Source organism: Strix aluco, chromosome 3, assembly GCF_031877795.1.
Source record: "Strix aluco isolate bStrAlu1 chromosome 3, bStrAlu1.hap1, whole genome shotgun sequence".
Classification (NCBI taxonomy): domain Eukaryota; kingdom Metazoa; phylum Chordata; class Aves; order Strigiformes; family Strigidae; genus Strix; species Strix aluco.
Genome location: NC_133933.1, coordinates 81,842,507 through 81,866,681, shown reverse-complemented (window position 1 = coordinate 81,866,681; position 24,175 = coordinate 81,842,507). Strand labels below are relative to the sequence as shown.

Sequence of the window (24,175 nt, the reverse complement as noted above, 5' to 3'; positions counted from 1 at the left end):
TCAGATAAGCAAATTTTATATTAAACATTACATCCTCCACACGTGGAATATCTTAAAGAACCTAGTCAGAAAGTACCAGACTCTGAAAGATGATCATTTAGAGTAGAAAAGAATATAAAGCTGTATTAACATTCTGTGTACGCACAGCATTACAAAACCCAAACCCCCATCTTGATTATGGGAAAATTCAATAAAAAGGGATTTCCTTTATACCGAATCGTAGTATTAGACATCATCTCTCAGATCAAAGAAGGCAATTATAAGCAGAGGTAAGGCCAAAAAATACTCTGAAGAAAAGAGGATTCAAGGATTCAGCTTTTAAGAACTACATCGATAATATGAAACAGTCACCAAGTAAAGAGTCAGGACTGCAAGGCAAGCACAAATGAAAAGGGACATTGGGGACCCAAGAGAAAACTGAGTCAGAACCAGACTGAAATATCTTTGTCACTAGATGGGAACAGAGTTAAAATACTGTCTCTTTGGCTTTATCACCAGGTGAAACAAATAGTGTATTTATTTTCTAAGCAACACTTCAGAATTGCCGTGACAGGGTTGGCTGGTTAAAAACCACAACATCCATTTTGTTCTTTGTCACCTTTAAGATTTAATATGTATCATACTGGAAACACTTTTCCTAGCTGATATGGAAGTTTAATACAAAGACCTAACACCTTAAAGTATTCTGAAAGTTGCTAAACAATTAGATTATACTTCCTAACTTGCACAGAGCAAATATACACTGAACCAAGACATGTTTTGACTTTCATTACATATCCAAACACAGTTTCCTGGCTGATTAGGTCATCCCTATTACCTTAAAGGTTTCCCTCCCCATAATATCAAGTTCCCATTTTTTATAGGCAAAAAAGAAACTTACGCTGCATAAGCCTTAGCAATCCTCATGAACATAACTTCATCTCCTCCTTTATCTGGATGGTATTTTAGCGATAGCGCACGGTACTGTTTCTTAATTTCCGATATACTTGCTCCCTTAGAAAGAAAAGTTTTGAGTTTATTAATAAATACCTTAAATCAGATCCAATCTTCTATATATATTCTAAAGTACACTGTGCAATATTTCTCTGAACCATTCACTGAAGTAAAGAATTATGTTCTAATATATAATCATGACATTACATATGTATTTCTATACATATGGAAACATGATTATATTATTTTTCTAATAACATTTTTATAACCATTATATTTTTAAATCAAGTTAGAAGTCATAGTCTAACAAAAAGACATTCAGATGACTCGGTATTGCTTTTTTGTGGATTACTTTGTTAATCCATCCATAGAAAAGAAAAAGTAAGGCCTTCTTATCTTACAAATCTTATCTTTTCCTAAACATATTCATGAATACGAAGAATTCTCACTTGCAGTAGTCTTCTATTTAAGCAAGAGTTCATACATCAAGTATGATGGTTCACTTGCAGCTTGTAGGCAGAAATAAATCTGTCAGTCAATGGGAACAGTGAATTTGCCCTGCTGCTTAAGAATGCCTTTGACTAGAATCATTCTACCCATAAATTATTTCAAACTTCTTGAACAAAGGGAATACATTACCACTATCTGAGAAAGAGATCCATTTTTATTCTACTATAGCATGTCATGAAATGCCACCAACCCCCTGTGCATTAACTTTCAGGTTGGACTGTGAACTTCGCTACCCAAGAAAACCCACAAAACTTTATAGTAAGTGCAAATAAAGTTTTTCTAGTAAGCTATCTGCTAAGTTTCACAGAACCATTACCACAGGACTTTTCATCATTTTGTGATAGAGAGGTCTAGCATGCTGACTTGTTAAAAGTCAGTTGTGTAAGTCAGAAGTTATATAAGTCAGTATAGCAAACACACAAGAAGTTATTTAAAGATTATGGTACTGTTTCAACAAATTTAAACCAGAAATTGAACTACCCTGAGGCCTCATTTGTTGTTACTTTATCTCTCTTTATACAATGTGTCTATCATTTTCCAACACTATTTTTCAACAGCATGCCTGCCTCATTTAATGCACAGGATGAATTTACTCCATAATAAATTAGACTTCAAGTAAAAACAGCCATTTCAAGACTAGATGAAGAATGCCAGATGAGTGGCAGAAGCTGGAAAGGGGGTGGGGAGAGAGGAAAAAAAAAAATCAGGTTGCTGGAGAAGAGATGGGTTTTCATAGCTCACATGAATGCTGCCCATAAAAAAAATACTATTTTTTTCTCTCTGCCATAGAGGGTGCATGCAATCCCTGACAAGCTGATGACAAACTTTCTATCTATCATTAATTGCTTGCTCCTCATTTTCAAAAGTTAGGCTACAGAGGTTAGGTCTGACTTACAGAAATGCTTAGTAGCCTAGTGTGTGGCGTCACTTAGCACTAATTGGAACACAAAGCTTCCTTATATTAAGTACTTACAAAAAAAAAAAAATTAAGGTCCTGACTGTCTGTCTGAAAGAATCCAAAATTATAATCAGTTTTGAGCTTCATCTTTATGCCTTGGATTCCACCTCTAAAATGGCAGTAAGAATACTTATTCAATAAATCAGTAATAATATCCGAGTGCCTTATGCATTAGTGAATTCAAGTCATGTGCTTCAAAAGGAGCTATTCTACATTCAAAACAAAGTGCTGATATTATATATAAAATAAGGTGCATGTACATTATCTGAACTTTGTCCATATTGTGGTTCTCCTCTGGAGAAAAAAGCCTCTTGTTATAAATTGATACAATAACGTAAGATGATAAAATAATCTCTGTCACAGTGTGAACGCAAAGAAGCAAATGAATTGTTGTGTACTAAAATTTTCAAGTGCTTGCATCTGCGATTTTTTTTTTTTTTTTAAGTTTTGAGGTTTGGGGGTTTTTTTTAACAGCAACAACAGTTCTATTATCTAAGAACGCATCAACATCTGCACCACTTCAACATCAGCAGGGCTGGCAACAATTCTAAAGGTTCCATTTGAATGGTAACAGAAGAAAGCTGTTAACTTTCATGTAGTCTGAACTAGAAGTTTTTCAAGGGAATTTAACACACAATCCAATAGCACAGAAATACCAAACAAACTCTGGAATCTTGGACTCTATTTTGAACCCTACTTCAGTGGATCTACCTTTACACCCATCTTAAACTGCCTTGTAACATCTCTGCTTTAATTCAGCTTGTCCTTATGACAATATGTTTCATCCCTATATCAGTACTTGGAGCATTTCAGTATTGGTTTCTTTGCCTGGATAAGCTGCACACATCTATACACCCCTTTTTCAGGGTTGTTACTTGTAGAAATTTGCCAAAGATGACAGAAGAAAATCCTCTGATGACCTAATCCCTAAGCCTGATTTGTTTAACCAGATTTGTTTAGCTCAGATATATGAACATTTAAACTGCCCAGTTCCAACAGATACCATTCAATAGTAAAACTTCATCTTGTTCCTGTGCAACAGTGAGAGAATGCAAGTCAGCAATCAGTCATTCACAAAAGAACTGAGCAGAGGTTGAATTTAAATTACTTGTCTCTGCACATGACAGGCAGGTCTTTTTCTACCTGTCTAGCCAGAAAGAGGCCAAAGTCTACTTATCTGCTATAATGGCTTTCTTAGCATAGAAAAGCAGTACCAGTGATGCCTACCCTTGTGCTGACAAGCCACATCACTAATGGCAAGAAATGTATTTGTTAACATTCACATACATTTTAAGCTCTCCTACACTAACAATATATCTCAAGTTTAATCAAAACAGGTATATTCAAAGTTCTTCCATGTTCTTGTGCTGAGCTGTATCCACAGCGCACATCCTTAGACTGGAGAGTAAAACATACCTCAGACTTCAGAACTGAAAAGATGACACTGCTGTTATTCAAAAGAGGAGCTTTGTATCAGGAAATAATTAACGTAAGCAGAGAGTCTACTTGAGGTATTGTGGTTAAGATGAAAAAGAGAGTTTGACAAGACTAAATAAGAGTTTGAGATGTCCAGAAGGTCTGTTTGTCTCCTTGGGATATATAACGTTTTATATCCATTTTGAATCAGATCTTCAATATAAATAAAAGCACTACATCTGTTTTCTAGATGAACACTACAACTTTTTCCCAGTTTAATAAACCAATTGGCTGGTATCACTATTTAGAATTTGTTGTTTGCCTTCACAGACACAACTGCGATCCAAGGTAACCTTTACTACACCAAAATATGCATCACCCACACCCTTTAGTGAAACCTTTCATTTACAAGAGAAATATTGCTGTACCAGAACTGTAAATCAAATTAATCCACATTCTTGTTTATACAGTTTATTCAGCAGCATCCTTAAAAATGGCTATTGAGAAGATTTTCACAGGGCATACAAAGCAGGATTACTTTTTTGTTTTCCTGTACCGAGCAAGGAAAACATCAGAGTAAGAATCAAAATAGATTAAAAAGCCACATCTCACTGTACTAAGAAAATTGTTAGAATTTTGAAGGAGTTAGATATAAACATTATAAATTAGTACTGATATAGGCAGAGAATATCTAATGACTGACTTTACAATATACAGCAGCAACTTTCAGATGCCAAAAAAGAAAACCACTAAATATATTCACTAAAGTTAACTTATTTGTTTAAAAAACCAAGCCTTAAATTTGACATCTAGACATAGAATATACAGTTATAGTAATACAGACTAGTGAAAGATGCCATTACTTACAGGATCCAAATGTAAAACCTCATAAGGGTTATATTCTTGATACTCTCGGTCCGTTTTGGAAACTTTGTAGGCAAGAAACAAAAATAACGCCCAGCCAGCAAGGAGGACTATTTTCCTGTTTGGAAGAAAGAATTTTTTTAATCCACTAGCTCTAGCATAATTCTACAAATAACATAAGATATTAGTATTAATATTATTATTAATATCAATATTAAAATAGCGATAAACATTAAAGCCATTTTGAAGCAGGTATGAGTATTTCAGTTATAACACCACCTTTGACACAGATGAGACTGCTGTTCTGACTAATTAATTTCTTTTTTTTAACCATCAACAAAGACTCTCTCCACTCTTTAACTGTCTGTCCTCAGCACGTATATAACAGTATTTCCTATTTTTAAAGGATGACTTTAACCTGATCCTAGACAAAGTCCATGTTAATAAAACCCAAAAAGCTGGAACAGATGCATAACAGACAACAAAATATTTTGAGGGTGGGAGTAATAAACAAAAGAACTGAAGGATATAAAACCATCAACTTCGAACATACAAATTACTGTTGTGTATTTGAATATGTATGAGTAAACATTAAATATTTAAATCAAAAGACATCACTAGCACCACTGATTTCAGAGAGGGAGGATTATTTTTTTGGAACAAATAAATGCATTGTTTACTTATTTATTAGTGCTGAGGTTCCCCGGTTTCATTTAGCAGATATTTTATAAAGGACAAACAGGGTCCATCTTGATTTCAAGCCCTACTAGATAATAATGATTAACTATTAATTATTCAAATACAGCATATTGCAAATGTCTCTTCTGTGACACAAAAGCCATTATTACATAACAAATTCTAGACACTTTGATTACAAAAAAATATTTTTTAATAAAAATAAAAATGTAGGAATTGCTTTAATGGAAAGTCATGCAAATGAAACGTACTTTACTGTAGGAATTATGTTTTGTTGTGGTTTTAACAGTCGCAAACGATACCACAAGCATCTTCCATATACATTTCTTATATTCTTTAGTCGAATTTGCTCTATAAAAATAAAAAGAAAGATTGTGATTAATCAATCTGACAAAAAACGTAATGACAAACATGCTCATTTCATCCTGAAGTAGGTTGTACAAGGTCAGCTGGAGGACTAACAAAACATCCAGAAACATTGGAGAAAAGAATGCTTTTTACCCATTTATGTGACACTGCACATACATAAACATAAGAATCCATTCTATTTTCCACATGCCACATAGTAACCATCACTTGTGAACTCAGCCTTTGCCTGGCTAATGTGCACCTGTAAATTTTACTTCTGCCATTTTATACTCAAACTCCAAGTCGTCTCCCATTTCAGTATGTCATCTACTGCATGCAGGAAAACCAAACAAACCCCCAAAAAACTAATCCACATACAAAACAGTGTTTGTATACAACTAAAGAGTGCAGCTAGAGCAACAGTTAATTCCTCAACTCAAAACGTGATGCATTTTCCTCCTGTTTGCGACATCTGCCTTTTGTAAGTTGCCTTCATTTAGGATTTTCCTGTTGAAGGGGAAAAGGAAGGAAGACTAAGTTCATAGTTATTTGTAAGCCATGTAGCTCAGTAATGTGGACCCCTGGCCAGACAGTATACGCATTAACAACAAACTAGCCAACAAGATTTCGTCCCAAGTCCTTTCAGGACAGGATGGGGCTGGAAAGAAATTGCATTTATACTGTCAACGTCATCACGACAAGGCACAGAAGCTCTCTCAGAGAGTTTTAGTTGTACTTCAGAGTTAATCAAGACCAACTTATCCTTGGTCAAAGACAACTTTTATGCTAAGAAAAGTATGGTGGAAAGCAAATAGCTTGTACAGAATTTCTGTATGCGCTGAAATGATGTATTATAAAGTGACTTCAATCCTGTTTATCTTTTAAGTAACTTGCCTATCCATACACCACGCAGTCTGACCTGCAACACTTCTGAAGTGAGGTCACTGTAATTACCTTTCCTGCAAAAGAATAAGGCCACTTGGCCCTTTTCAGACTAACAGAGAAAGAATTAAGAGGAAAAAAGTTATCCTGTCTCAACACTTTTAGATGCTGCTCATGAACAAAGTGACTAAACTTGCCAATTTAAAAAGAAGTTTGTGATTTATCTAATTGCAGGAATTATCTTAACTTTTATCCAAAGCACATGTCAATGACATCCTAAAAAGTCTTAAATCTCAACTTTGCACTTCTAACAAGGCGATGCCCTCATCTTAACTAAAATAGCAGTTACAAAACATGGAAACAATTTGCTTTAGCAAATTTCCAAAAGGTGATTGTGGAAGACAGTGACAACCTCTGTCTGAAGATATGGGAGGTAGGGTATGGCACTCAGTGATCTACTTGAATTCCTAGGCAAGCATGCAATTCAGATGAAACATCTAGACCTTCAATTTGCAGTCATCAAACCATCTGAGTCCAGAGAAACATGACCATAAATGTCAATATTGTGCGCCAGATCAACCACGAGTTCAGATTTAACCCAGATCAGACGTGAGCACAGGACGGGTATTTTAAATTCTGTCTGATTTGGCAGAAATAGAGTGGGAACACAGATGACACATGGCCACCCACAAACTAGCGGACATACATTAAAGCTTGCAGAGACAATGTATCAGAACCAGAAAAAGTATATTGGCTTATTCTGAAGTACTCAATTCTATAAAGTATATCTTCCCCAAAACTCACCAAACAGCTTGATAGGATTCCTTGAGAAGATTGAATTAGTGTCCCCCCAAAGAGAGAGAGATGGAGATAAGGGAGGATAGTTCCCTTGCATCTGATCCAACCCTTGCAGGGTTTCAAAATAAGTTTCCAAGCTTGTCTCACAATTTTGTGCAACAGAAACTACACAAGTATTTTGCTGTTCTCCTGATCTGCAAAGAGTGTTCATATACTTAAACCAGGCACTAAACAAGCTGACCCAGATCAGCTACCTGATCCAATCTGTATTACACCCCACAGACACCTCTGCAGCACAACCAAGGGGCAGTGCTGTTTGGTAACAACTGTCTTAACTGATACGCTGCTTGCAGAAATACGTAAACTAACATGAAAATGGATTACGAGTGCTCTTGGAGAAACAGAAGGTGACTAAGAGAACTTTGTTGACTTAAGCCTGTAAAACTAAGACTAACAGGATATGACTCCCTTTAGTGTTCTTGCTAGGATGTTTTTAACAAGTTGCTCTGCCTTGTCTTCAAACATCTGTGCCACCCTGTGACACGATGCCCCAGTTCTCAGACCTGCCTACTGTCCAGCCCCACAAGTACCAGACGACCCTCTCCTTTCCCCCCTCTGCATCCTCCCTGCAAGAACGGACTATATCCTTCACTTTACCACGCCAAAAAGCTTCCCAAAGGCCCTTAGGGGAAGGCAGTGTGGAGAAAAGAAAAACAGTTGTGCAAGGTAAACTAAAGAGTTGTCAGTTTTTATTTGACCTTATGCCCATAAGGGAAAATGAGGCTAGAAACTAAAGGTGGTTTATAATAACCAGAGAACTGCAGTTTTGGAACAGACCTCCAGTAACAGCTGCAGGAGTCACATTGTGACCAGACAACAAAGGAAAAAAAACCAAAACAAACCAAAAACGACGAGGCAAGTGGTGCAAGCAAAAATTAAGCGCTTTGGATAGGTAAACAGCACACACCTAAATCAGTTAAAGAGTCCCTGACAATGATGTCCTGGAACAGCTATGCTGCACAGGGGGACATCTTCAGACAAATACCAAATTAAGACATCGTGCTAAGCAGCCATCACTTTTTTTTTTTAACACACACATCTGAACTACTCTGGATCAAATCTAATTATAGTTGATTAAGCCATACCAAAGCAAAAGCACCTCATTAATTTATTTCTGATCTTGGGATGGTTAATTTGATTAACAACCCCAAAAGGAAACAAGGCACTAAAGATGAATGATTGTTTATAGTTATCTGTCCGGAACATAAAGAGAGAATCAAATCCTTCCCAAATTGAGGCTAAAGTCCAGACTATTCAAATTATTCAGAGCTATCCTGAGGCACTTCCTCTGTCACATGTTATCATTAACGCATATTAACTTGTGGAATTCAAAAACAGGCAGCTACTTGGGAGAAAGAAGGAGTACAAACAGCATCACTCCCAGTTTAGGCAGAAAGCCACTGACAAAATATCACCCTGAGTAAGAAAGATGTATTCCTGCTGTATCCAGGAAAAACAGGCTTCCTGTTTATTTACAGACAATGTATGTGATTGCACCAAAGAAAATACTTATTTTGTTAGAAAGAAATTGGTCTCGGGGCGGGGGGAAGGGCTAGCAACAGCCAGAATACCAGATAATTACTGTGCTTAACAAAAGCAGCAATGTATTCCTAATGAGCAAGTTGTGGATAAATCAGGTCCTTTTTTGCTTTGCCTTCCTCTCCCAAGGAGCTTCCTTTCACACAAGTGGATTTGCCATGCCACAGAACTGGCACGCTGTCCCTGCAATGCCCTGCAGACCCCAGAGCACACATACATTACATGCCTCTCAGGGTAAAGCTTTCCAGTGCAATAGGAATTGTACTTCCGTTTGGTTTTTAGCTCTGGAATCCTTGCTCTGTCAGGGAAAGAGGTTCAGAGTCTGAAAATGCATTTAAGAGTTTCTCTGTTTCTTCTCACTCCAGATCATGGTTCCCCATTAAAGCATAAGAGAACTTCAGACACCATCCTTTGATATGGGATTACATGGAGATAAGGGAGGGGGGAAATGCTTTTCCTCTAGTCAAAACGACTTCTCATTTGATAGGTAAAACCCTCAACAATAGTGAATCTCTCCTATGATTTTTAAAATAGGTATTAAACAGCCTTGAAAAGTAAAGGCGTAATGCATCCATGGGCTTTTGAATTAATCTCACTAAATAATCCATGCATCAAGGTATTGTTAAAGCACCCCTCAGATGAGGATGTAGACTGCCAGTTCATTTCTGTAAATTATCTGGGAAAGCATCCCATGCTTCCTCCATTTCCCCCTGAATTGTTCTGGATGCATCCAAAGTTCCTGAGATTCACAAGCAATCTTTCATCAATACAACTTCCTTACTTTCAGAGGGCTCTCATAAGTGCCTATTATAATATCTTAATAAATGTATGTGAATATCCAGCCAAAACTGCATCTTAATACACTCTTCAAGTTCTCAAGAAATAAAACAATTACTGGTACAAAAGGAAACCTGAGTGCCACCTCTTTCAATTATTTGCAAAGAGCTGGTCAGGTCCTCCAGTGATACTAGTAGGTATTTTAATACACCATTGTCTAGAGCTTTTAGACAAATGAAAACAAAATCAAGACCCTAGCACAGATAGGCTATTAATAACTAAATGAGGGAAAAAAGTTCATTTGCACACTAATCTGCTTACTCCTTTTGGATGAAAATAAAGTAATTAACAAGTATTTCAGACTTTTACTTCCTTAAAAGTAGCTGTTCATTTGGCTACATACCTTAACTAGAGAACGACTACAGATCACTGATTCATCTGTAAGTTTCAGATACAATCAACTTTATTTTGAATCCAAAGAGGTATGCAACATCAAAATGACAAGCTCAAAGCAATTATTAAAAAAAATGAGAAAACAAAAAGACCATCTTTGACCTTTACTTCATTTATTTGGTGACTAAAGGGTTGGTTTTTTTACATTATGCCACTTGAATATCCAGGTCTTTAGAAAGAGTGATTTTAGGGTCACTATGCCAGAAGTGTCTGCTTTTTCTGACTGGGTAACCCAGACCACACAGTCCTTGGGTATCACAGAACAGCTGAACATCTGAGGTTGGAAGAGACCTCTGGAGATCATCTAATCCAACCCTGCTGCTCAGAGAAGCATCAACAAAGCAAGTTGCTCAGGGCTCTGGCTGTAGGACTCTGAATATCTTCAAGGATGGAGACCCCAGTCTCTCTGAGCAACCTGTTCTAGCATTTGATGACACTCATAGGGCAAAAAATTTTTCTCACATCTGTCTCAACATCTGTTCATTCACCCACCACACAATGGGTCAGGAACATAGGGCACACAAACACAGAAGGAAGCTGATCACAGGTTGGATTTGCTTTTCCACACACTACATACAACCTGTGGCCTACAGCTCAGCCATGCCCAAATTAAGTTTGGTTTTCATGTTCACCCATACCTTACTTACTGGCGCACACACACTGCCTGCCTTTCTGCATTTCTCCCCTGTCCCCGCATCATAAGAACACAAAGTCTTTGGCTTCTCATATAAACACTGTCTTCAAAAACCAAGGCCTTTATAAAATGCAGCAACTGCATATTGTTTTACCACACTCTGATCACCACCTCAGCAGTACTACTGATGACTAGTGGAGCAGACATGCTTCTATCAGCGCATGAGGAACACAGGATGCTGGCAATATGGGCACTGCCAGGCAGCTCAGGAACACAAGCATTTCTGTTGCCAGAAGTATCTGAGACACACACGCTGGCATGACTTCACAAAACATGTTAAAAACAGTACCACAGAAAGAATCAACCACTTCTGTGGGCTATGAGAAGGGCACCAGATAACTGGGCTATGCCAAGACATCAAAAGAAAAATCTGGGATACCAGTCACTTTGGGGTGAACACCATAAAGCAATACGACGGCACTGCATGAGTTTTGTTTCATTTTTAGTAACCTGTGTGGGGTAACCTAACCTAGCTGTTACTTCAGAAATTACTTATGCCGTACTCCTTTGTGACAGCGAAGCAGAAGCAGTCTTCACTGTTCTACTACTGAAAGTGCTTGAGAAGTCTTATATATTTGTTTCTGAAGAAACAGGAGAATCCATTTTATCCCTAGGAATGCTTGACAAATGATCCCTACCTAGACCTAACCTTTTTGTTTCAGGTTCTAGAGGCTCCAGCAAGTGCTCCAAAAGAAAACCTGAGGGAGATGATTCTCCTTTTTTTATATCCTCCTGAGGAAAGAGACAAGATGACACATTTATTGGAGATGGACAATTCTGAAAGAGGGGGAAGGGAAAGAGGTACACCTGGAATTATATAGAAAAGTTTTAATCACCAGAATCTTGCTTCAGCTGCAAGACACGCAGGGCAGGGGCAGTTTTAGGAAAAAATACCACAAAATAAGACTATTGGCATCAGTTCTCGTATCTAAAGCATATAGAAGTTTAAAAATATCATAGAGCCAATTTTTAGGGCAACGAAAAATTAACAAAAACCCTCATTTCCAGAATAAATGGAAGCCACTGGTTTTCCATCATTCTACTTCAAACAGTAGGAAAGAACAGAATTAAGTCCTAGCCTCCTGTGTCCTTTCTGCCTTCAGACTGCTAAGAAAAGCAAAGGCAGCAAGTCTAAAGTACAGCTCCAGTGGACTCTGTCAGAAAAAGAAATATGAGGAGGTGCATATGAAACATTCTGCCCACCAGATGTGAACAATTCACCCAAAGGAGAATGCTGCTTGGTTTCAAAAGAAAAGGACTTCTTTCAGCAAGGAACACAGTGACAGTTCTGCAGCCTAGGAAATGCCAAGATCACTTTAAAGACAGACTTTCACAAAACTTCTGTGCAGCACGTCATCCTCTCTCTACCCCTGTCTTGGAAATGTGTTCCTGTGAATGCATCAAGAGATGCAAGTAATACACATAGCACGCAAGTCTTGAGTAAAGGTTATGACTCAAGGGTACTGTGTCTCTAAGCAGTTAAACCTGTTCTGCTAAAACAGGCTCAGCTGAAACACTGCTTTTGAGAGTTCTGATTTTGCTGGATTTTATTGAGTTCTACAGTTTTAATCTTCTAAATTGTGTATTAAATAGGTTCCTGTTTCCTTTCAACAGCTATGTGTATGTGTACACATATGCAATGTATACACATACATATGCAAAAGCTGACTTTTTCCTACTTCAACAATACAGAAATTAAGCAATTTTATAGACAATTTATTTACTGAGGTCTTGAACCGGAGCTCTCTGAACAAATTTACTTTTTTAAAGACAGAACCATTTCTCGGATAACAGGTGATGAACACAAGTATGAAAACACTACCCTATTGACTTACTGCACCATTTTTGCTGAACTCTATTGACGTTTTCCTTGATAATTCTTGTAAAGTAGATTCCATATGGATATAGTATGGTATCCAGGAATAATTTAAAAATCACAGGATAGGAAAAACCCTACACTTACTTCTAGAAGCAGCCACTGACAAACACTGATAATGATGTTTTAAAGCAGTAATCCATCTTCCCCAGCAACTAAGAGGCAGGATTCAAACTCACAGAAACTCAAAGTCAGCATCTCCTCTGAAGTACTAAATCATTTCAAACCTTGTTATAATAGGATTGACTTCTAGTATAAAACCCCAAATTATGAGGCATGGAGCAAACAGAATTGATTTAAAAGCATTCTAAAATGCAGCTGCTTAAATCCAAAAGCCTTCACATGACCACTACTGTTTAGTTAAGATTACTTTAAAAAACAAAAACACTGAAAAGCATGTTTCAGGACTTTGAGCTGACCATATCAGTAAAGAACTAAATGATCTGAATAGATGCTTTCTAATTTTAATGTCTATTATTGTAAGAATTGCCCTCATTACCCCAAGTTTATCCATAAAGATGTCATGTCCAAGTCAGCCTCTTGCTAAAATGTTTATAGCTGAATAATCTGACCCTAGTTGTTTTCAAATAGATGTTTTTTTAATATTTCCATGAATATTTACTAGATAGAAAACATCAGGTGTTTTGAGTAACATGTTGTTGTTAACTATTAAAACTCCAAGCATTTCATAAACTACAGAAAGTCCTGTGAAAGACCTTAATAGCAAGGATCTCCTTTCCTAGAGCATGTTTTGCAGCAACTAGATTAAGCAGAAAAGGACAAAAAGTAACCTAACTTTTCATTTACACACTGTTCCACACATTTGCTGACCAAAAGACAGCTTTTGTTTCTAATGACTTTAATAAATAGTAACACAAGATGATTCAACATCTTGAAAGTTAATTTCTTTTCAGACTTTACTTACTTGGACCTTCTGTTTACAGTCAGCCTTGCTGGTCTCAGGGCACAGTTTCACATTACATTAGTCCTAATCAAGTCCTTCTTCCTATTAGTATACAGTCTCATTTGTGCTGACAAAACTTTCAGTGGGACTAACTATACTAACTTTCAAGCTACATCACCTAAATTATCAACTTTATAGTAGGGCTGGACCTACGAGTACATCAACAAAACTGCAATGGAATCTGAATAGAAAACTGGCCATTTTAACATGGAATGACACCCACATGAGTCAAGGCTAACAATTTTAACCATAGAACGGTTTGGGTTGGAAGGGACCTTAAAGATCACCTAGTTCCAACTCCCCTGCCATGGGCAGGGACACCTTCCACTAGACCAGGTTGCTCAAAGCCTCATCCAACCTGGCCTTGAACACTTCCAGGGAGGGGACATCCACCACTTCTCTGGGAAGCCTGTTCCATGTCTCACCACCCTCACAGTAAGAAATTTCTTCCTTATATCTAATCTAAATCTTACCTCTTTCAGTTTAAAACCATTACCCCTCTCCTATCCCTACACTCCCTGATAAAGAGTCTCTCCCCATCTTTCCTGTAGGCCCCCCTGAAGTACTGGAAGGCTGCTATAAGGTCTCCCTGGAGCCTTCTCTTTTCCAGGCTGAACAACCCCAGCTCTCTCAGCCTGTCTTCCAGCCCCCTGGTCATCCTCATGGCCCTCCTCTTGACCCACTTGAGAACGGACGTTTACATGAAATCAGTAACAGCGCTGGGCTCCAAGACTTACACATCCTTGATTATTAGCTTTATTTTATCAATTTGGTGTGGGGAGGAAACCAGAACACATTCAGTCCAAAACAAATGTATACAACAGTCACTTAGCGTACCACCAATCACTAAAAATGCCTGTATTCAGTATTGTTCTGATGCACACCTTGAAGAAACTATAATAAAGGACAGAATTAGTGGACACAGGGGTAAGTGCCGTACATTCATTTATCATCAGTGGGACTTTTGTAAAGGGAAATTGAACTTTACAAACTTGAGTCCTCTAAAGGAAGTAAATGTATGGAAGAAGAGGTCCTACTGATAGTCTGTGGTTTTCAAAAGGCTTTTGAAAGGTTCCCCTTAAAAGTCTTTCATGACAACCATTTAACTATTGCAAAAATAAATGTGACTAGAAGACAGAGTGAATGGCCAATTCTCACAGCAGAAGGAAATCACCAGGAGTTCTGCAGGAATCGCTGCTGGAACTATGATACTCACATTTCACCAAGTAGCAACCTGGGTAAAGGGGCGATCAGTAAAATAAAGCTTCTGGACAGTATTAACTTATTCTGGGTAGCAAGTGCTTCCTGAAGAATTGTAAAGATCAAGTAAGTGGACTACAGAATGGCACAAGGAATTCAGGGTATGAAAATGTAAAGACCAATAGGGGCTATTCTAATTTTATATATGTAAGGATGACCTTGGGGCTGACCATTACTTCTCAGGAATGTGATCTCGGTGGTGTGAGAAACTGTTCCACAAAAACCTCAGCTGAATGCATATTCGTTTAAAAAGCAAACCAGATGTTTAAAGCATTCCTGTGAGGAAAGGAAGAGAACGTTATTCCACCACATAAGCTTAAGGTATGTACAACCTTGAGTATGATGCACAGTCCTAGTCCCCACCTTTCAAAGACGGCAACTAGAAAACATTCAATTAAGGTGAACAAGGGCCAAACATATGAGAAGATTTATGTCCGAAATATAAGCTGCACATCTTTCATCTAGGAGAGAGAAAAGTGCAAGGAGAGGTAACAGAAGGCTGTAAAAAACCTAAGTGACAGCCAGGATTGAATGTTTACTGCCTCTTTCAGTAGAGCAAATAAGGATTGTCAAATAAAATCAGAAGCAGATGCAAAACAAAGGCAATTATTTGCAGTGTGGGCAGCAGAGCGGGTGAACTCCTTGCCATAGGATGATATGAACGCTATGCTGAAAGAGTAATTGAACTGAAAACCACTGGAAACTGGGAGAGTATGCAAAGGAAGCACCATTTATGCTTGTCCTGTTATTCCCTAAGGTATACACTTTTGTAATATCATGTAAAGACGACATTTGACCTGACACAGCTTTTGTTTCTGAAAAAAAAACCCAATGGTATTTCAAACTTTATTGGTAAGCTTTTGTAGAAGTCACAATGCTAGCAAATATCCTAGTTTCAAACAGTTCAACAAGCCAAACAAGGAAAAGGCATCTTTTGAATCTAAAATGCATCACCTCCAGCAGACGTATATTTAGAATGCTTATAAGTAATTTTCTGTACAAGGGAAATATTAAGCGAAAATCTGAAAACGCCTCTTCACTCTTCTCAATTGTACACTTATTTAAAAACTGATGCAGACACAAATCTTTCTGCTCAGGAAAGAAATGAAGTACCTATTTTGGGCTTCTCCCTACTCTTGCTATGGACCAGCCAGCACAACCTCCCTCACCATAAAATGGAGGCACACGTGTGTCAAGTGAGGGAAAAGACTATAAAAAATCCCTCAGTGGGAGAAGGCAGCACCGCAGGGTGAAATGACACAGCAGCAGCCCCACTCTAGACTTGTTTAAATTGCTGCAGATCTGCACCCTTCTTCACAGGTATGAATTTGAAGAAAAAAAAGTCACCCCCAAAAAAAACCCACCCCAAAATCCTCACTTTGGAATTGCTGTTGATCTCATTCCTTGTCATTTACCTTGATCCTCTCTCAAATTCCTGCTCCTCCTGCAAGAATGGTTTAGCTGCTCACGAAACCACAACTGAACCATCACACTTTAACCTTGAATATATCAGGTTAAATAGCACTAACTTGAATTCTCTAGTATGTAGCCTGTACATCTTGGTAGTTCAATGTCCTCTACATGAGTAGTCAAAATATCCTTGCAGCAAGTAGAAAATTAACAACAAGGTATATAATAAAACTTTCACAATGCTGTTTTAATAAGCTTCCATAACAAAGGTTGAATTTTTTAAAAACAGAAACAGCTTTATTTTCATGTACATGTAATGAGAGATGAAGTTCTTGTAATAGCTTGATCTTTATCTTGCAACAAAAAGCTTTTCAGAATTAAGTGTTCTGGACAGTCTTGAAGCCACTCAACTAATCTCTAACACAGGATTATTAATTTTATTTTACTGCTAGGAGGCTACAATGCTTATAATAAGATTACAATACTTAACAAAAAAGATCCATGAAAAGACATGCCTTTTTTCCAAATAATAGAGCAGTTTGGATAACTCTGTCCAAATGCTTTGTTTCGAAAAGTATTTTTAGGGATAATTGCTAGGCATTACTAATGACATCTCATGATGTTTGCCCTTCCTTCAAATGTTTCTGCAAAAAAACCCTACTGCTTCAAAACAGCAATATAGTAAAAATTAACAAAATAGTATTAAGTATCACCATTATAGTCTATTCTTCCTTTTAATAGTCACCTAGTAAGCTGTATTTTTCTGAACTTGAAATGGTTTAAGTTAACCATAGTACACTCAATCTCTCAATACCTCAAAAAAAATCAATTTAGATATAATAACAGTCCTTAAATGCGTAACAGTTTCACCGACTCTCCTCTCACTTCCTGACACAATGCTCAAAGATTGTATTAACAGGAAAGGATAAGCACTTGCACATATGGGCACAAAATGCTTATATTCACAGATATCAAGTTTTCACACCCATGCTCATCCACCACATTAGCATTAGCAATGAGCATGGCATCCTGTGTTTTTATCCTGTCCTTTTATCCTGTCCTTTAACAGCATCCTGTACTTTTATCCTGTACTACCAAATACCAAAATGCTGTGAAATACTTTTGAGGTAAGGTTAATGAGATTTCAATGAGCTGTCAGCAAGGACAAGGGTCACAGTTAACCCACTCCAACCAATCTTATCTCACCAGAGGATTAGAAGCAGCACAGAAGAATTTTATCCCAGAGTGGGAGCAGCAGTATTAGGTAGTACCAAGACGCCCTTCCTCTTCACCAGCTGCTGTAAGGTACAAGTGCTCATCACTCCACTACAGATAAAACAGAAGAAATGCTGCCTGCGTTCCCTACATTGGCTTGAGTCACATCCAAGTTGCAGACTCACTGTTTGTCCTTAAGGAGCCAAGTAAACTTATAGCCTCAGTTCCTCTACTTCCACCTTAAAGCAGAGGATTAATACAGATCTCTTAAGACAGCCTCAAGATCTACAGATGAAAAATGCACAAAAAAAATTAAAGAAGCCTTCCTATTTACACTACTACATAAGGATATCCAGTATAGTGGGCAGATATACATAGAAATACAGTTCCTAATACAGCAAACCTTTACAGAAGGACTTTCTCAGGACTTCTATTCAAGGTTTTGAACATGGGTGCCAAGTACTCCCTATCTATAGTAGTATGCAAAAAACACTACTGCTTCAAAATAGCAATACAGTGAAAAAGTAACAAAGTAGTATTAATTACCACCATTATATTCTATTCTCCCTTTTAATTGTCACCTAGTAAGCTATATTTTTTAACTATTTCTGTACTTTGCCCAGTCTCAATGCAAAAAGGCTGGACCAGAACGGGTGTTCTCAAACTGCCTATGCTACTTCCTAGTGGCATAGAATCATCACAGATCAGCAGGGAACTGCCTCCTTTAACCAGATTTTTTTCTTTTAAGTTTTTCTTTCTGTTAGCCTAGTGTTCTTCAAGAAAATTTTATCTACATCTCAGAAACATTTGATAAAGGAGGGTGTAGGGGGAAAAGCTTAGTGAGCAAAAGGACAACATATAGCTGGGGGGAGTGGTGGGAACCGATAACAACAAAAAAAACCCACCACACACTTTACATGGATTTCTATCACAATGAAAATAAACTGAACAGCTTTTATCCATTTCGTATGAATAGTTTTTGCTAGATACAAAAATGCAGCAGCTCATCTTTTTTCTTTTTTTTTTCCATTCCTACAGTAGGTTTTTCTGTTCTTACACTTCAAGAAGGAAGATTTATGTTCCAAGCAGAATAGATCCTACAGCCTCTTTTCTCTCAGAGAAGAGACTGCAAGAAAAAAAACTTTCATTAATGTTATCCCTGCATTCACAGCTATTATTCTTTGGGGTTTTTGAACTGTTTTCAACATCTTGTTTTGTTCAAGTTACCGTAAAAGACTCAGGATAGACACTTTTATTCTTTCCAGCAGCTTTGTAACATGAATACCCAGTTCCCTAAAACAGGATAATTTATTTAATGTAGACCTAAATCAACTCAAAAATTGGACAAAATGACAAGCTTTCACAGATACATGTGCTTAACTACAAAGCATATCACAATCTATGACCACCTGTTTCAGCACAGCTTTCTAATTATGTGTCTCAAATCAGCAGCACAGGTTTAAGTCAAGAAGTACAAAAACTTCAGCACACACATCAGCATTGTGCAACAACTGGCATATTAACCAGCTAAATTAACTCACTTCTTGCTCTCCATTTCCTTTCTAGATGCTGATGTTTAATCCACACAAGCCTACACTGAAACTGGTTCAAAGCAAGTCCAACAACAGGAAGATACTTTCATGGGTACATATCCATCCCTAATGGCTGAGAACAAACACCTTTTCCTCAACTCTTACAATTAACTTTTTTTTAAAAAAACAACTTAAAAATTCTCATTTCAGAAAATACTTTTTAGTTAAGAAATTAATCCACATCAGAGTAACTTTTCAGCAATCATATTTTTTGTTCCAAATCAAGAACAGTCCTTGCAATAGTCTTCCTCACAGTAATTATGTTATACCAATATTTACCCAAAACACCAGTAATCCACAAAAAGTATGAGGGGTTTTTTTTAATAACACACATACACACGTTTTAAAGATACAAGTCAAGGATAAACAACATGGCAGTTTCACCATCACCACCACTGAAAGCATCAGTCTTTCCTCCCAGCTCAGTCACATCCTGCACCATCCCAGACATCCACAAACTGAACCCTACCCAGAAACAAATACACATTAAAAGTAACACACAAAAAAACCCACCAAAAATTAGTTTTAGCTCTAAGGAATTTCTTCTTCCAGTCCCTCACACTGCTCAGGTGCTCCATTTGGTACAAGGGAGGGGGAGAAGTACAAGACTTGCTCTGTTAGAGCACTGCTTCATTGAAGCAGATATGAAACTGCAGCCCAAGACATAAAGCTGAACAATTAAGCTTTTACAAGAGCCTTATTAGCTCTACAGTGAACACCAAGGAGATAAAGTCATTGGGACAAATTCGTTTTACAAAGTCAATTACCTGTTTGCTTGGTTTACCGAAGCTGAGGTAATGAAATTATAGGACAGTTCACAGGTTGGTTACCACACCACAGCAAAACCCTCCCAAATATATTGATCCCTGCTGCAGGCTGTAACAATACTTCATATGGGCTCCTTCAGGATGCCTGGAGAAAGCAGGTTTGGACACCCAAGAAATAAAAGCAGCTCAAATTTTACTCACAACTTGAGAGACAACAAGTTAAATCATGCTGTTCTTCAGGACAGTAGTATTGAAAAGACCTTTCAAAAGCCTATTTAAAAAAAAAGGGGGGGAAAATTTTAGTGGCTTGACAAAAAACTACCCTGCTAGAAATCTGATGTTAGGTAACACATTTGAGTTTTTTCTAAGTAGTAAAACAGTATAGATATATTGTTACTTTCCAATCTTCACTACAGCAAAAACAAACACCGATGTTTTATATCCCAGATTTTTGGTGCTAAACCTCACCTGCAGAGAGCCCTGAATGTTTTGCAATCTTGCTTCTCTCCTTCTGCTTGCGCTCTCCACTGTATCAAGTACCAGCAATCCATGGCAGTACATTTGTAGAAGGAAACTGCGGGCACCAAAGGCTCGCCCTCCCTGCTATAAGCATTCCACTCTTGCTTCAGACTAGCTCTAGTCCGCTCTCACAAAACAATGTGGCTGAAGCTCATCTTCCAAGCTAGTTTTTACCAAAAAAGGAATCTGCTCTGTGTCTTTTGGGTGCTCTAGTTCACACTGCAAAAGGGTCTTTGAAGTGAGGAGAACAGGCACGCGATCTGCTTCAAAAGTTCACTCTGATCCAGTCTTCTCACTCCCAGCAGGCTGAAACAGCTAGCTAGTCCACCTGTACCTCACCAACTCTACCCAGAGCCACAATGGCTACGCTGGACTCTCTAGCACAGGTAGGACAAAACACAATTCCAGAACAAAAACGTTAGTTGGTCCTACAGAAAGAGAGCAGAGGTCTTGACAGATCCTGTTTGGCCCTGCACTGTGCCTCACTGGTTGGAAAACCTGCTCTAAATCAGTATCAAAATAAACATCTCTTATCAAAGTCTAGATATTCCTGCTCATTACAGGAATCAGAAGCTAGCAGTGCTGGAAAATTTCTCTTCTTAAGATACAGGTCATCTCTTAGCTTCCGAAATCACACACATGTGTTTTGGTTTGGTGGTTTTGAGTGAACTATTCTGAAAACAAGAAGTCATGGCTAAACAATCCGTACTTTGCATCATCACAAGGTTTTAATTTATTCCTGAAACCCAGTTCAAATGCTGGAACAGGTACATCTGAATACATACAAAGTTGTGTGAAGACTATTCAGATGATTTTGCTGGAAACGAGTCACACAAGAGCCATACACTTAAAAAACTAGACCACCACAAAGAAACATGGGAGAGCTCCCATAGTCCTGAATGGGATCTGCACAACACCTCAACTCTTCAGTCAAAAAGAGCCTGCTGAACAGAACTCAACCAGGAGACTGCAGGCACACTATTAAACCATATGCTAAAGATTGGGCTATACTCAACATTTTAAAATCCATTAAGACAATTATGACAATCATTCTTTCATTTCCATTCATTGCCATGGCTGGCAATTTCTCCTTGGTTGACTCATTTTTGTACCAACAGCGTGATAAAATTTACCTTCTGTTTTAGAAAGAATGGCTTGATACAGCTTTGTAAGAATCTAGCACTAATTGCAGAACAATATGCAGCAGGCCCTCCACACACTTGACAAGGCTGGCTAGAGGGAGAGAAGTGAGTAATGTTTAATGGCAGGCCTATTTGGAAACTGGGTACAATCCATATAGTCATATTCCTAAGTTAGGTTTTCATTTTCTGCCATTCTGTAAGACTATCTGAAGATCAAATATAAGGCTAGTAAAGCGTTTCCAATTTTGACAGCCTTTCTACAGCCTTTCCTGCTTCTGTCAGTCCCTCAACACTGAAGTTAAGAGCACTGGGTATCACTGCTGGCCGTACCATTCTGCACAGCATCTCAATTAAGTCACACCAGTTTTCCCAAGAAGCAGCTGCTAAGAACTACGGAGGAAGTAAAACATTATTCAAGAGAAAGAGCGATTTTCTCCCCCACTGCCTCCCACCCTTCACCAGAGCAAAAATAAAACAAAAATCTTGAGTTTTGGAGAAAGGTTAGAGAAGTAAAGTGATCTTCTCTCTCTGATCCCCCGCTCCTTAAAAACAACCCAAAGATTACAAAATGTCTTCAGCAACAGTAACGCCTCCCTCTTGCAACAGTCAGGACACAGAAAGACAAGGCAGAGAAGCGTTTCTTTCCAACAGAAAGAACTAACTCCTCAGCCATACAACAGGTAGTAAGTAACTGGAGGGCAGAGATCAATCCTCCAAAGAGGTTCTCTAGCCAGTGCCCTGTCAGAAGCCACAGGCATGTTTGTCAGCAACCAAGATCGTAAACAGCTATGATTTAGCACCAAAAGAACATTTGTTCTTTTTTTCTACTTTCTCCTTGCTAGAAGGTATAGGAGTAAGATTTCATTGCTGAGTATTTCTTTTACATATCAAACTAAGTTAAACAGAACCACACAAGCCATTTAAGATGGCATACAAAACCACTAAATAACCACCAGATATTGAACATAAAAAGATGCAGTGAACAAAAGGGATTCTTCTCAGACTGCAAAGCACAAGTGTTCTTAAAAGGTCAGTAGCTTCAGCAATGGGAATCAGCATCAGGCATCCCTGTTCTACTGAGCAGTTAGTATCCTGCGTTTAAACACAATTTCTACAGCCTTTTTCATCTCAAAACTGTAGTTAAAAATGTATTCCTGTGCAGCCTATATACCAAAATGCCTTCTCCTTCTGAGACTAGATGGATGAAGGAAAGACAAAGAGCAAAATGACAGTGAAAATGAAATTTAAAAGTATTCAGAAAAACTTTCTAACACTGCTTGGGGCCACAAAACATCATCCCGAGGGGCAGAAATCTAGCACTTCGAACATTTAAACCGTGACTTGCCATGGGGAAAAATTAAAGCCCCATTTTCACACTCCCTGTGACCTTACGGCATATAAAAGCAGAACCTGGTAACTTTTCCTCTTTGGCCTCAACTCAATATTTTTTCTTTTCCCACGATGAAAATTTAGGTCATTCGCCCTGAAACACCCCGGGAAGACAAGAAGAACCAAACCAAAACAAAGCAAAGCATCAGACCCGGGCGCTGCAATGACTCTGCAGGAGCAGAGGCGCGGAGCAGACCGCTCTTTCGGGGAGGCGGGCTCGGACCTTCCCGTTCGCCGTCTGCCCCGGGCACCGCTAAATGGCTGACGGCGACTACACCACCAGCCCGCTGCCCTCCAGAAGCGGCAGCCCCCGGGCTCTCGCTCCGCCGTGCTCCCCGCAGGGCCGGCCGAGCACCCCAGGCGGGGCGGGGCGGAGCGGCGCCGCTGCGGGCCCGGTACGGCCCGGCCCGGGGGCAGGCCCGGCCCGGCCCCGCTCTGCGGGGGCGCGCGGGGGGCGCGCGCCGCCGCCGCCGCCGAAGGGGGGAGGGGACGCCCGTGGCGGCAGGCGGAGGCGCAGGCCGGGCCCGGGTCAGGGCCGCTTACCGGCGTGCTGGTCCCGCGGCCACAGGTAGTAGGTGGCGGGGATGACGATAAGCCCCACGAAGCTAGTGAGGAAGTAGAAGAACGTGTTGCCGCTGTCGTCGTACTGGAACTGCTGCCCCGCCATGGCCGCTTAGCTCAGCTCAGCGCCGCACCGACCGACCGACCGACCGACCGCCTCCGCCGCTGGCGTCCCCGCTGGCGGCCCAGTCTCGCCGTCCCGGCTCGCGCGGGGCCGAGCCTGCTGCTCCGGGATCCCGCGAGAACGGGCGCTCCCCCTCCCGGGCGCCGCCGCGGAAGGAGACGTGTCACTGTGCAGCCACCATAGCCATTGTGGCGTCACGGGCGGCGCGCGCGCGCACACCCCCTTACCGCCGCCCGGCCGCTGATTGGCTCGCCGAAAGCCCCACCCTTCACCTTCCGCCGTGCGAGCCGCCTGAGGAGAGGCGGGGCGGGAGTAGGGCGGCGGGCGGTCCCGTCCCCGTCCCCGTCCCCGTCCCCGTCCCCGTCCCGAGGGGCGCCGTGACCCCGCCCGGCTCCCGCGGGCGGGTGGCCCAAAGCGATGGCCTGCGG

General features: G+C 39.5%; 1 protein-coding gene across 2 annotated transcripts in view; it reads right to left on the bottom strand.

Annotated features, from left to right (window-relative positions):
- Nucleotides 1-23,944, bottom strand: part of SEC63 (SEC63 homolog, protein translocation regulator) — a 65,140-nt gene extending 41,196 nt beyond the window's left edge. The window contains exons 1-4 of one of the 2 annotated variants that reach the window (XM_074819397.1): nucleotides 23,606-23,944; nucleotides 5,629-5,728; nucleotides 4,685-4,799; nucleotides 881-993 (exon numbers count right to left, since the gene is read on the bottom strand). In XM_074819397.1, the coding sequence (XP_074675498.1) occupies nucleotides 881-993; nucleotides 4,685-4,799; nucleotides 5,629-5,728; nucleotides 23,606-23,729 (452 nt within the window). In that variant the 5' untranslated portion in view covers nucleotides 23,730-23,944. The remainder of the gene's footprint in view (nucleotides 1-880; nucleotides 994-4,684; nucleotides 4,800-5,628; nucleotides 5,729-23,605) is intronic. The other variant, XM_074819396.1, reaches the window with a different exon arrangement.
- Between the last annotated feature and the right edge of the window lie 231 nt (nucleotides 23,945-24,175).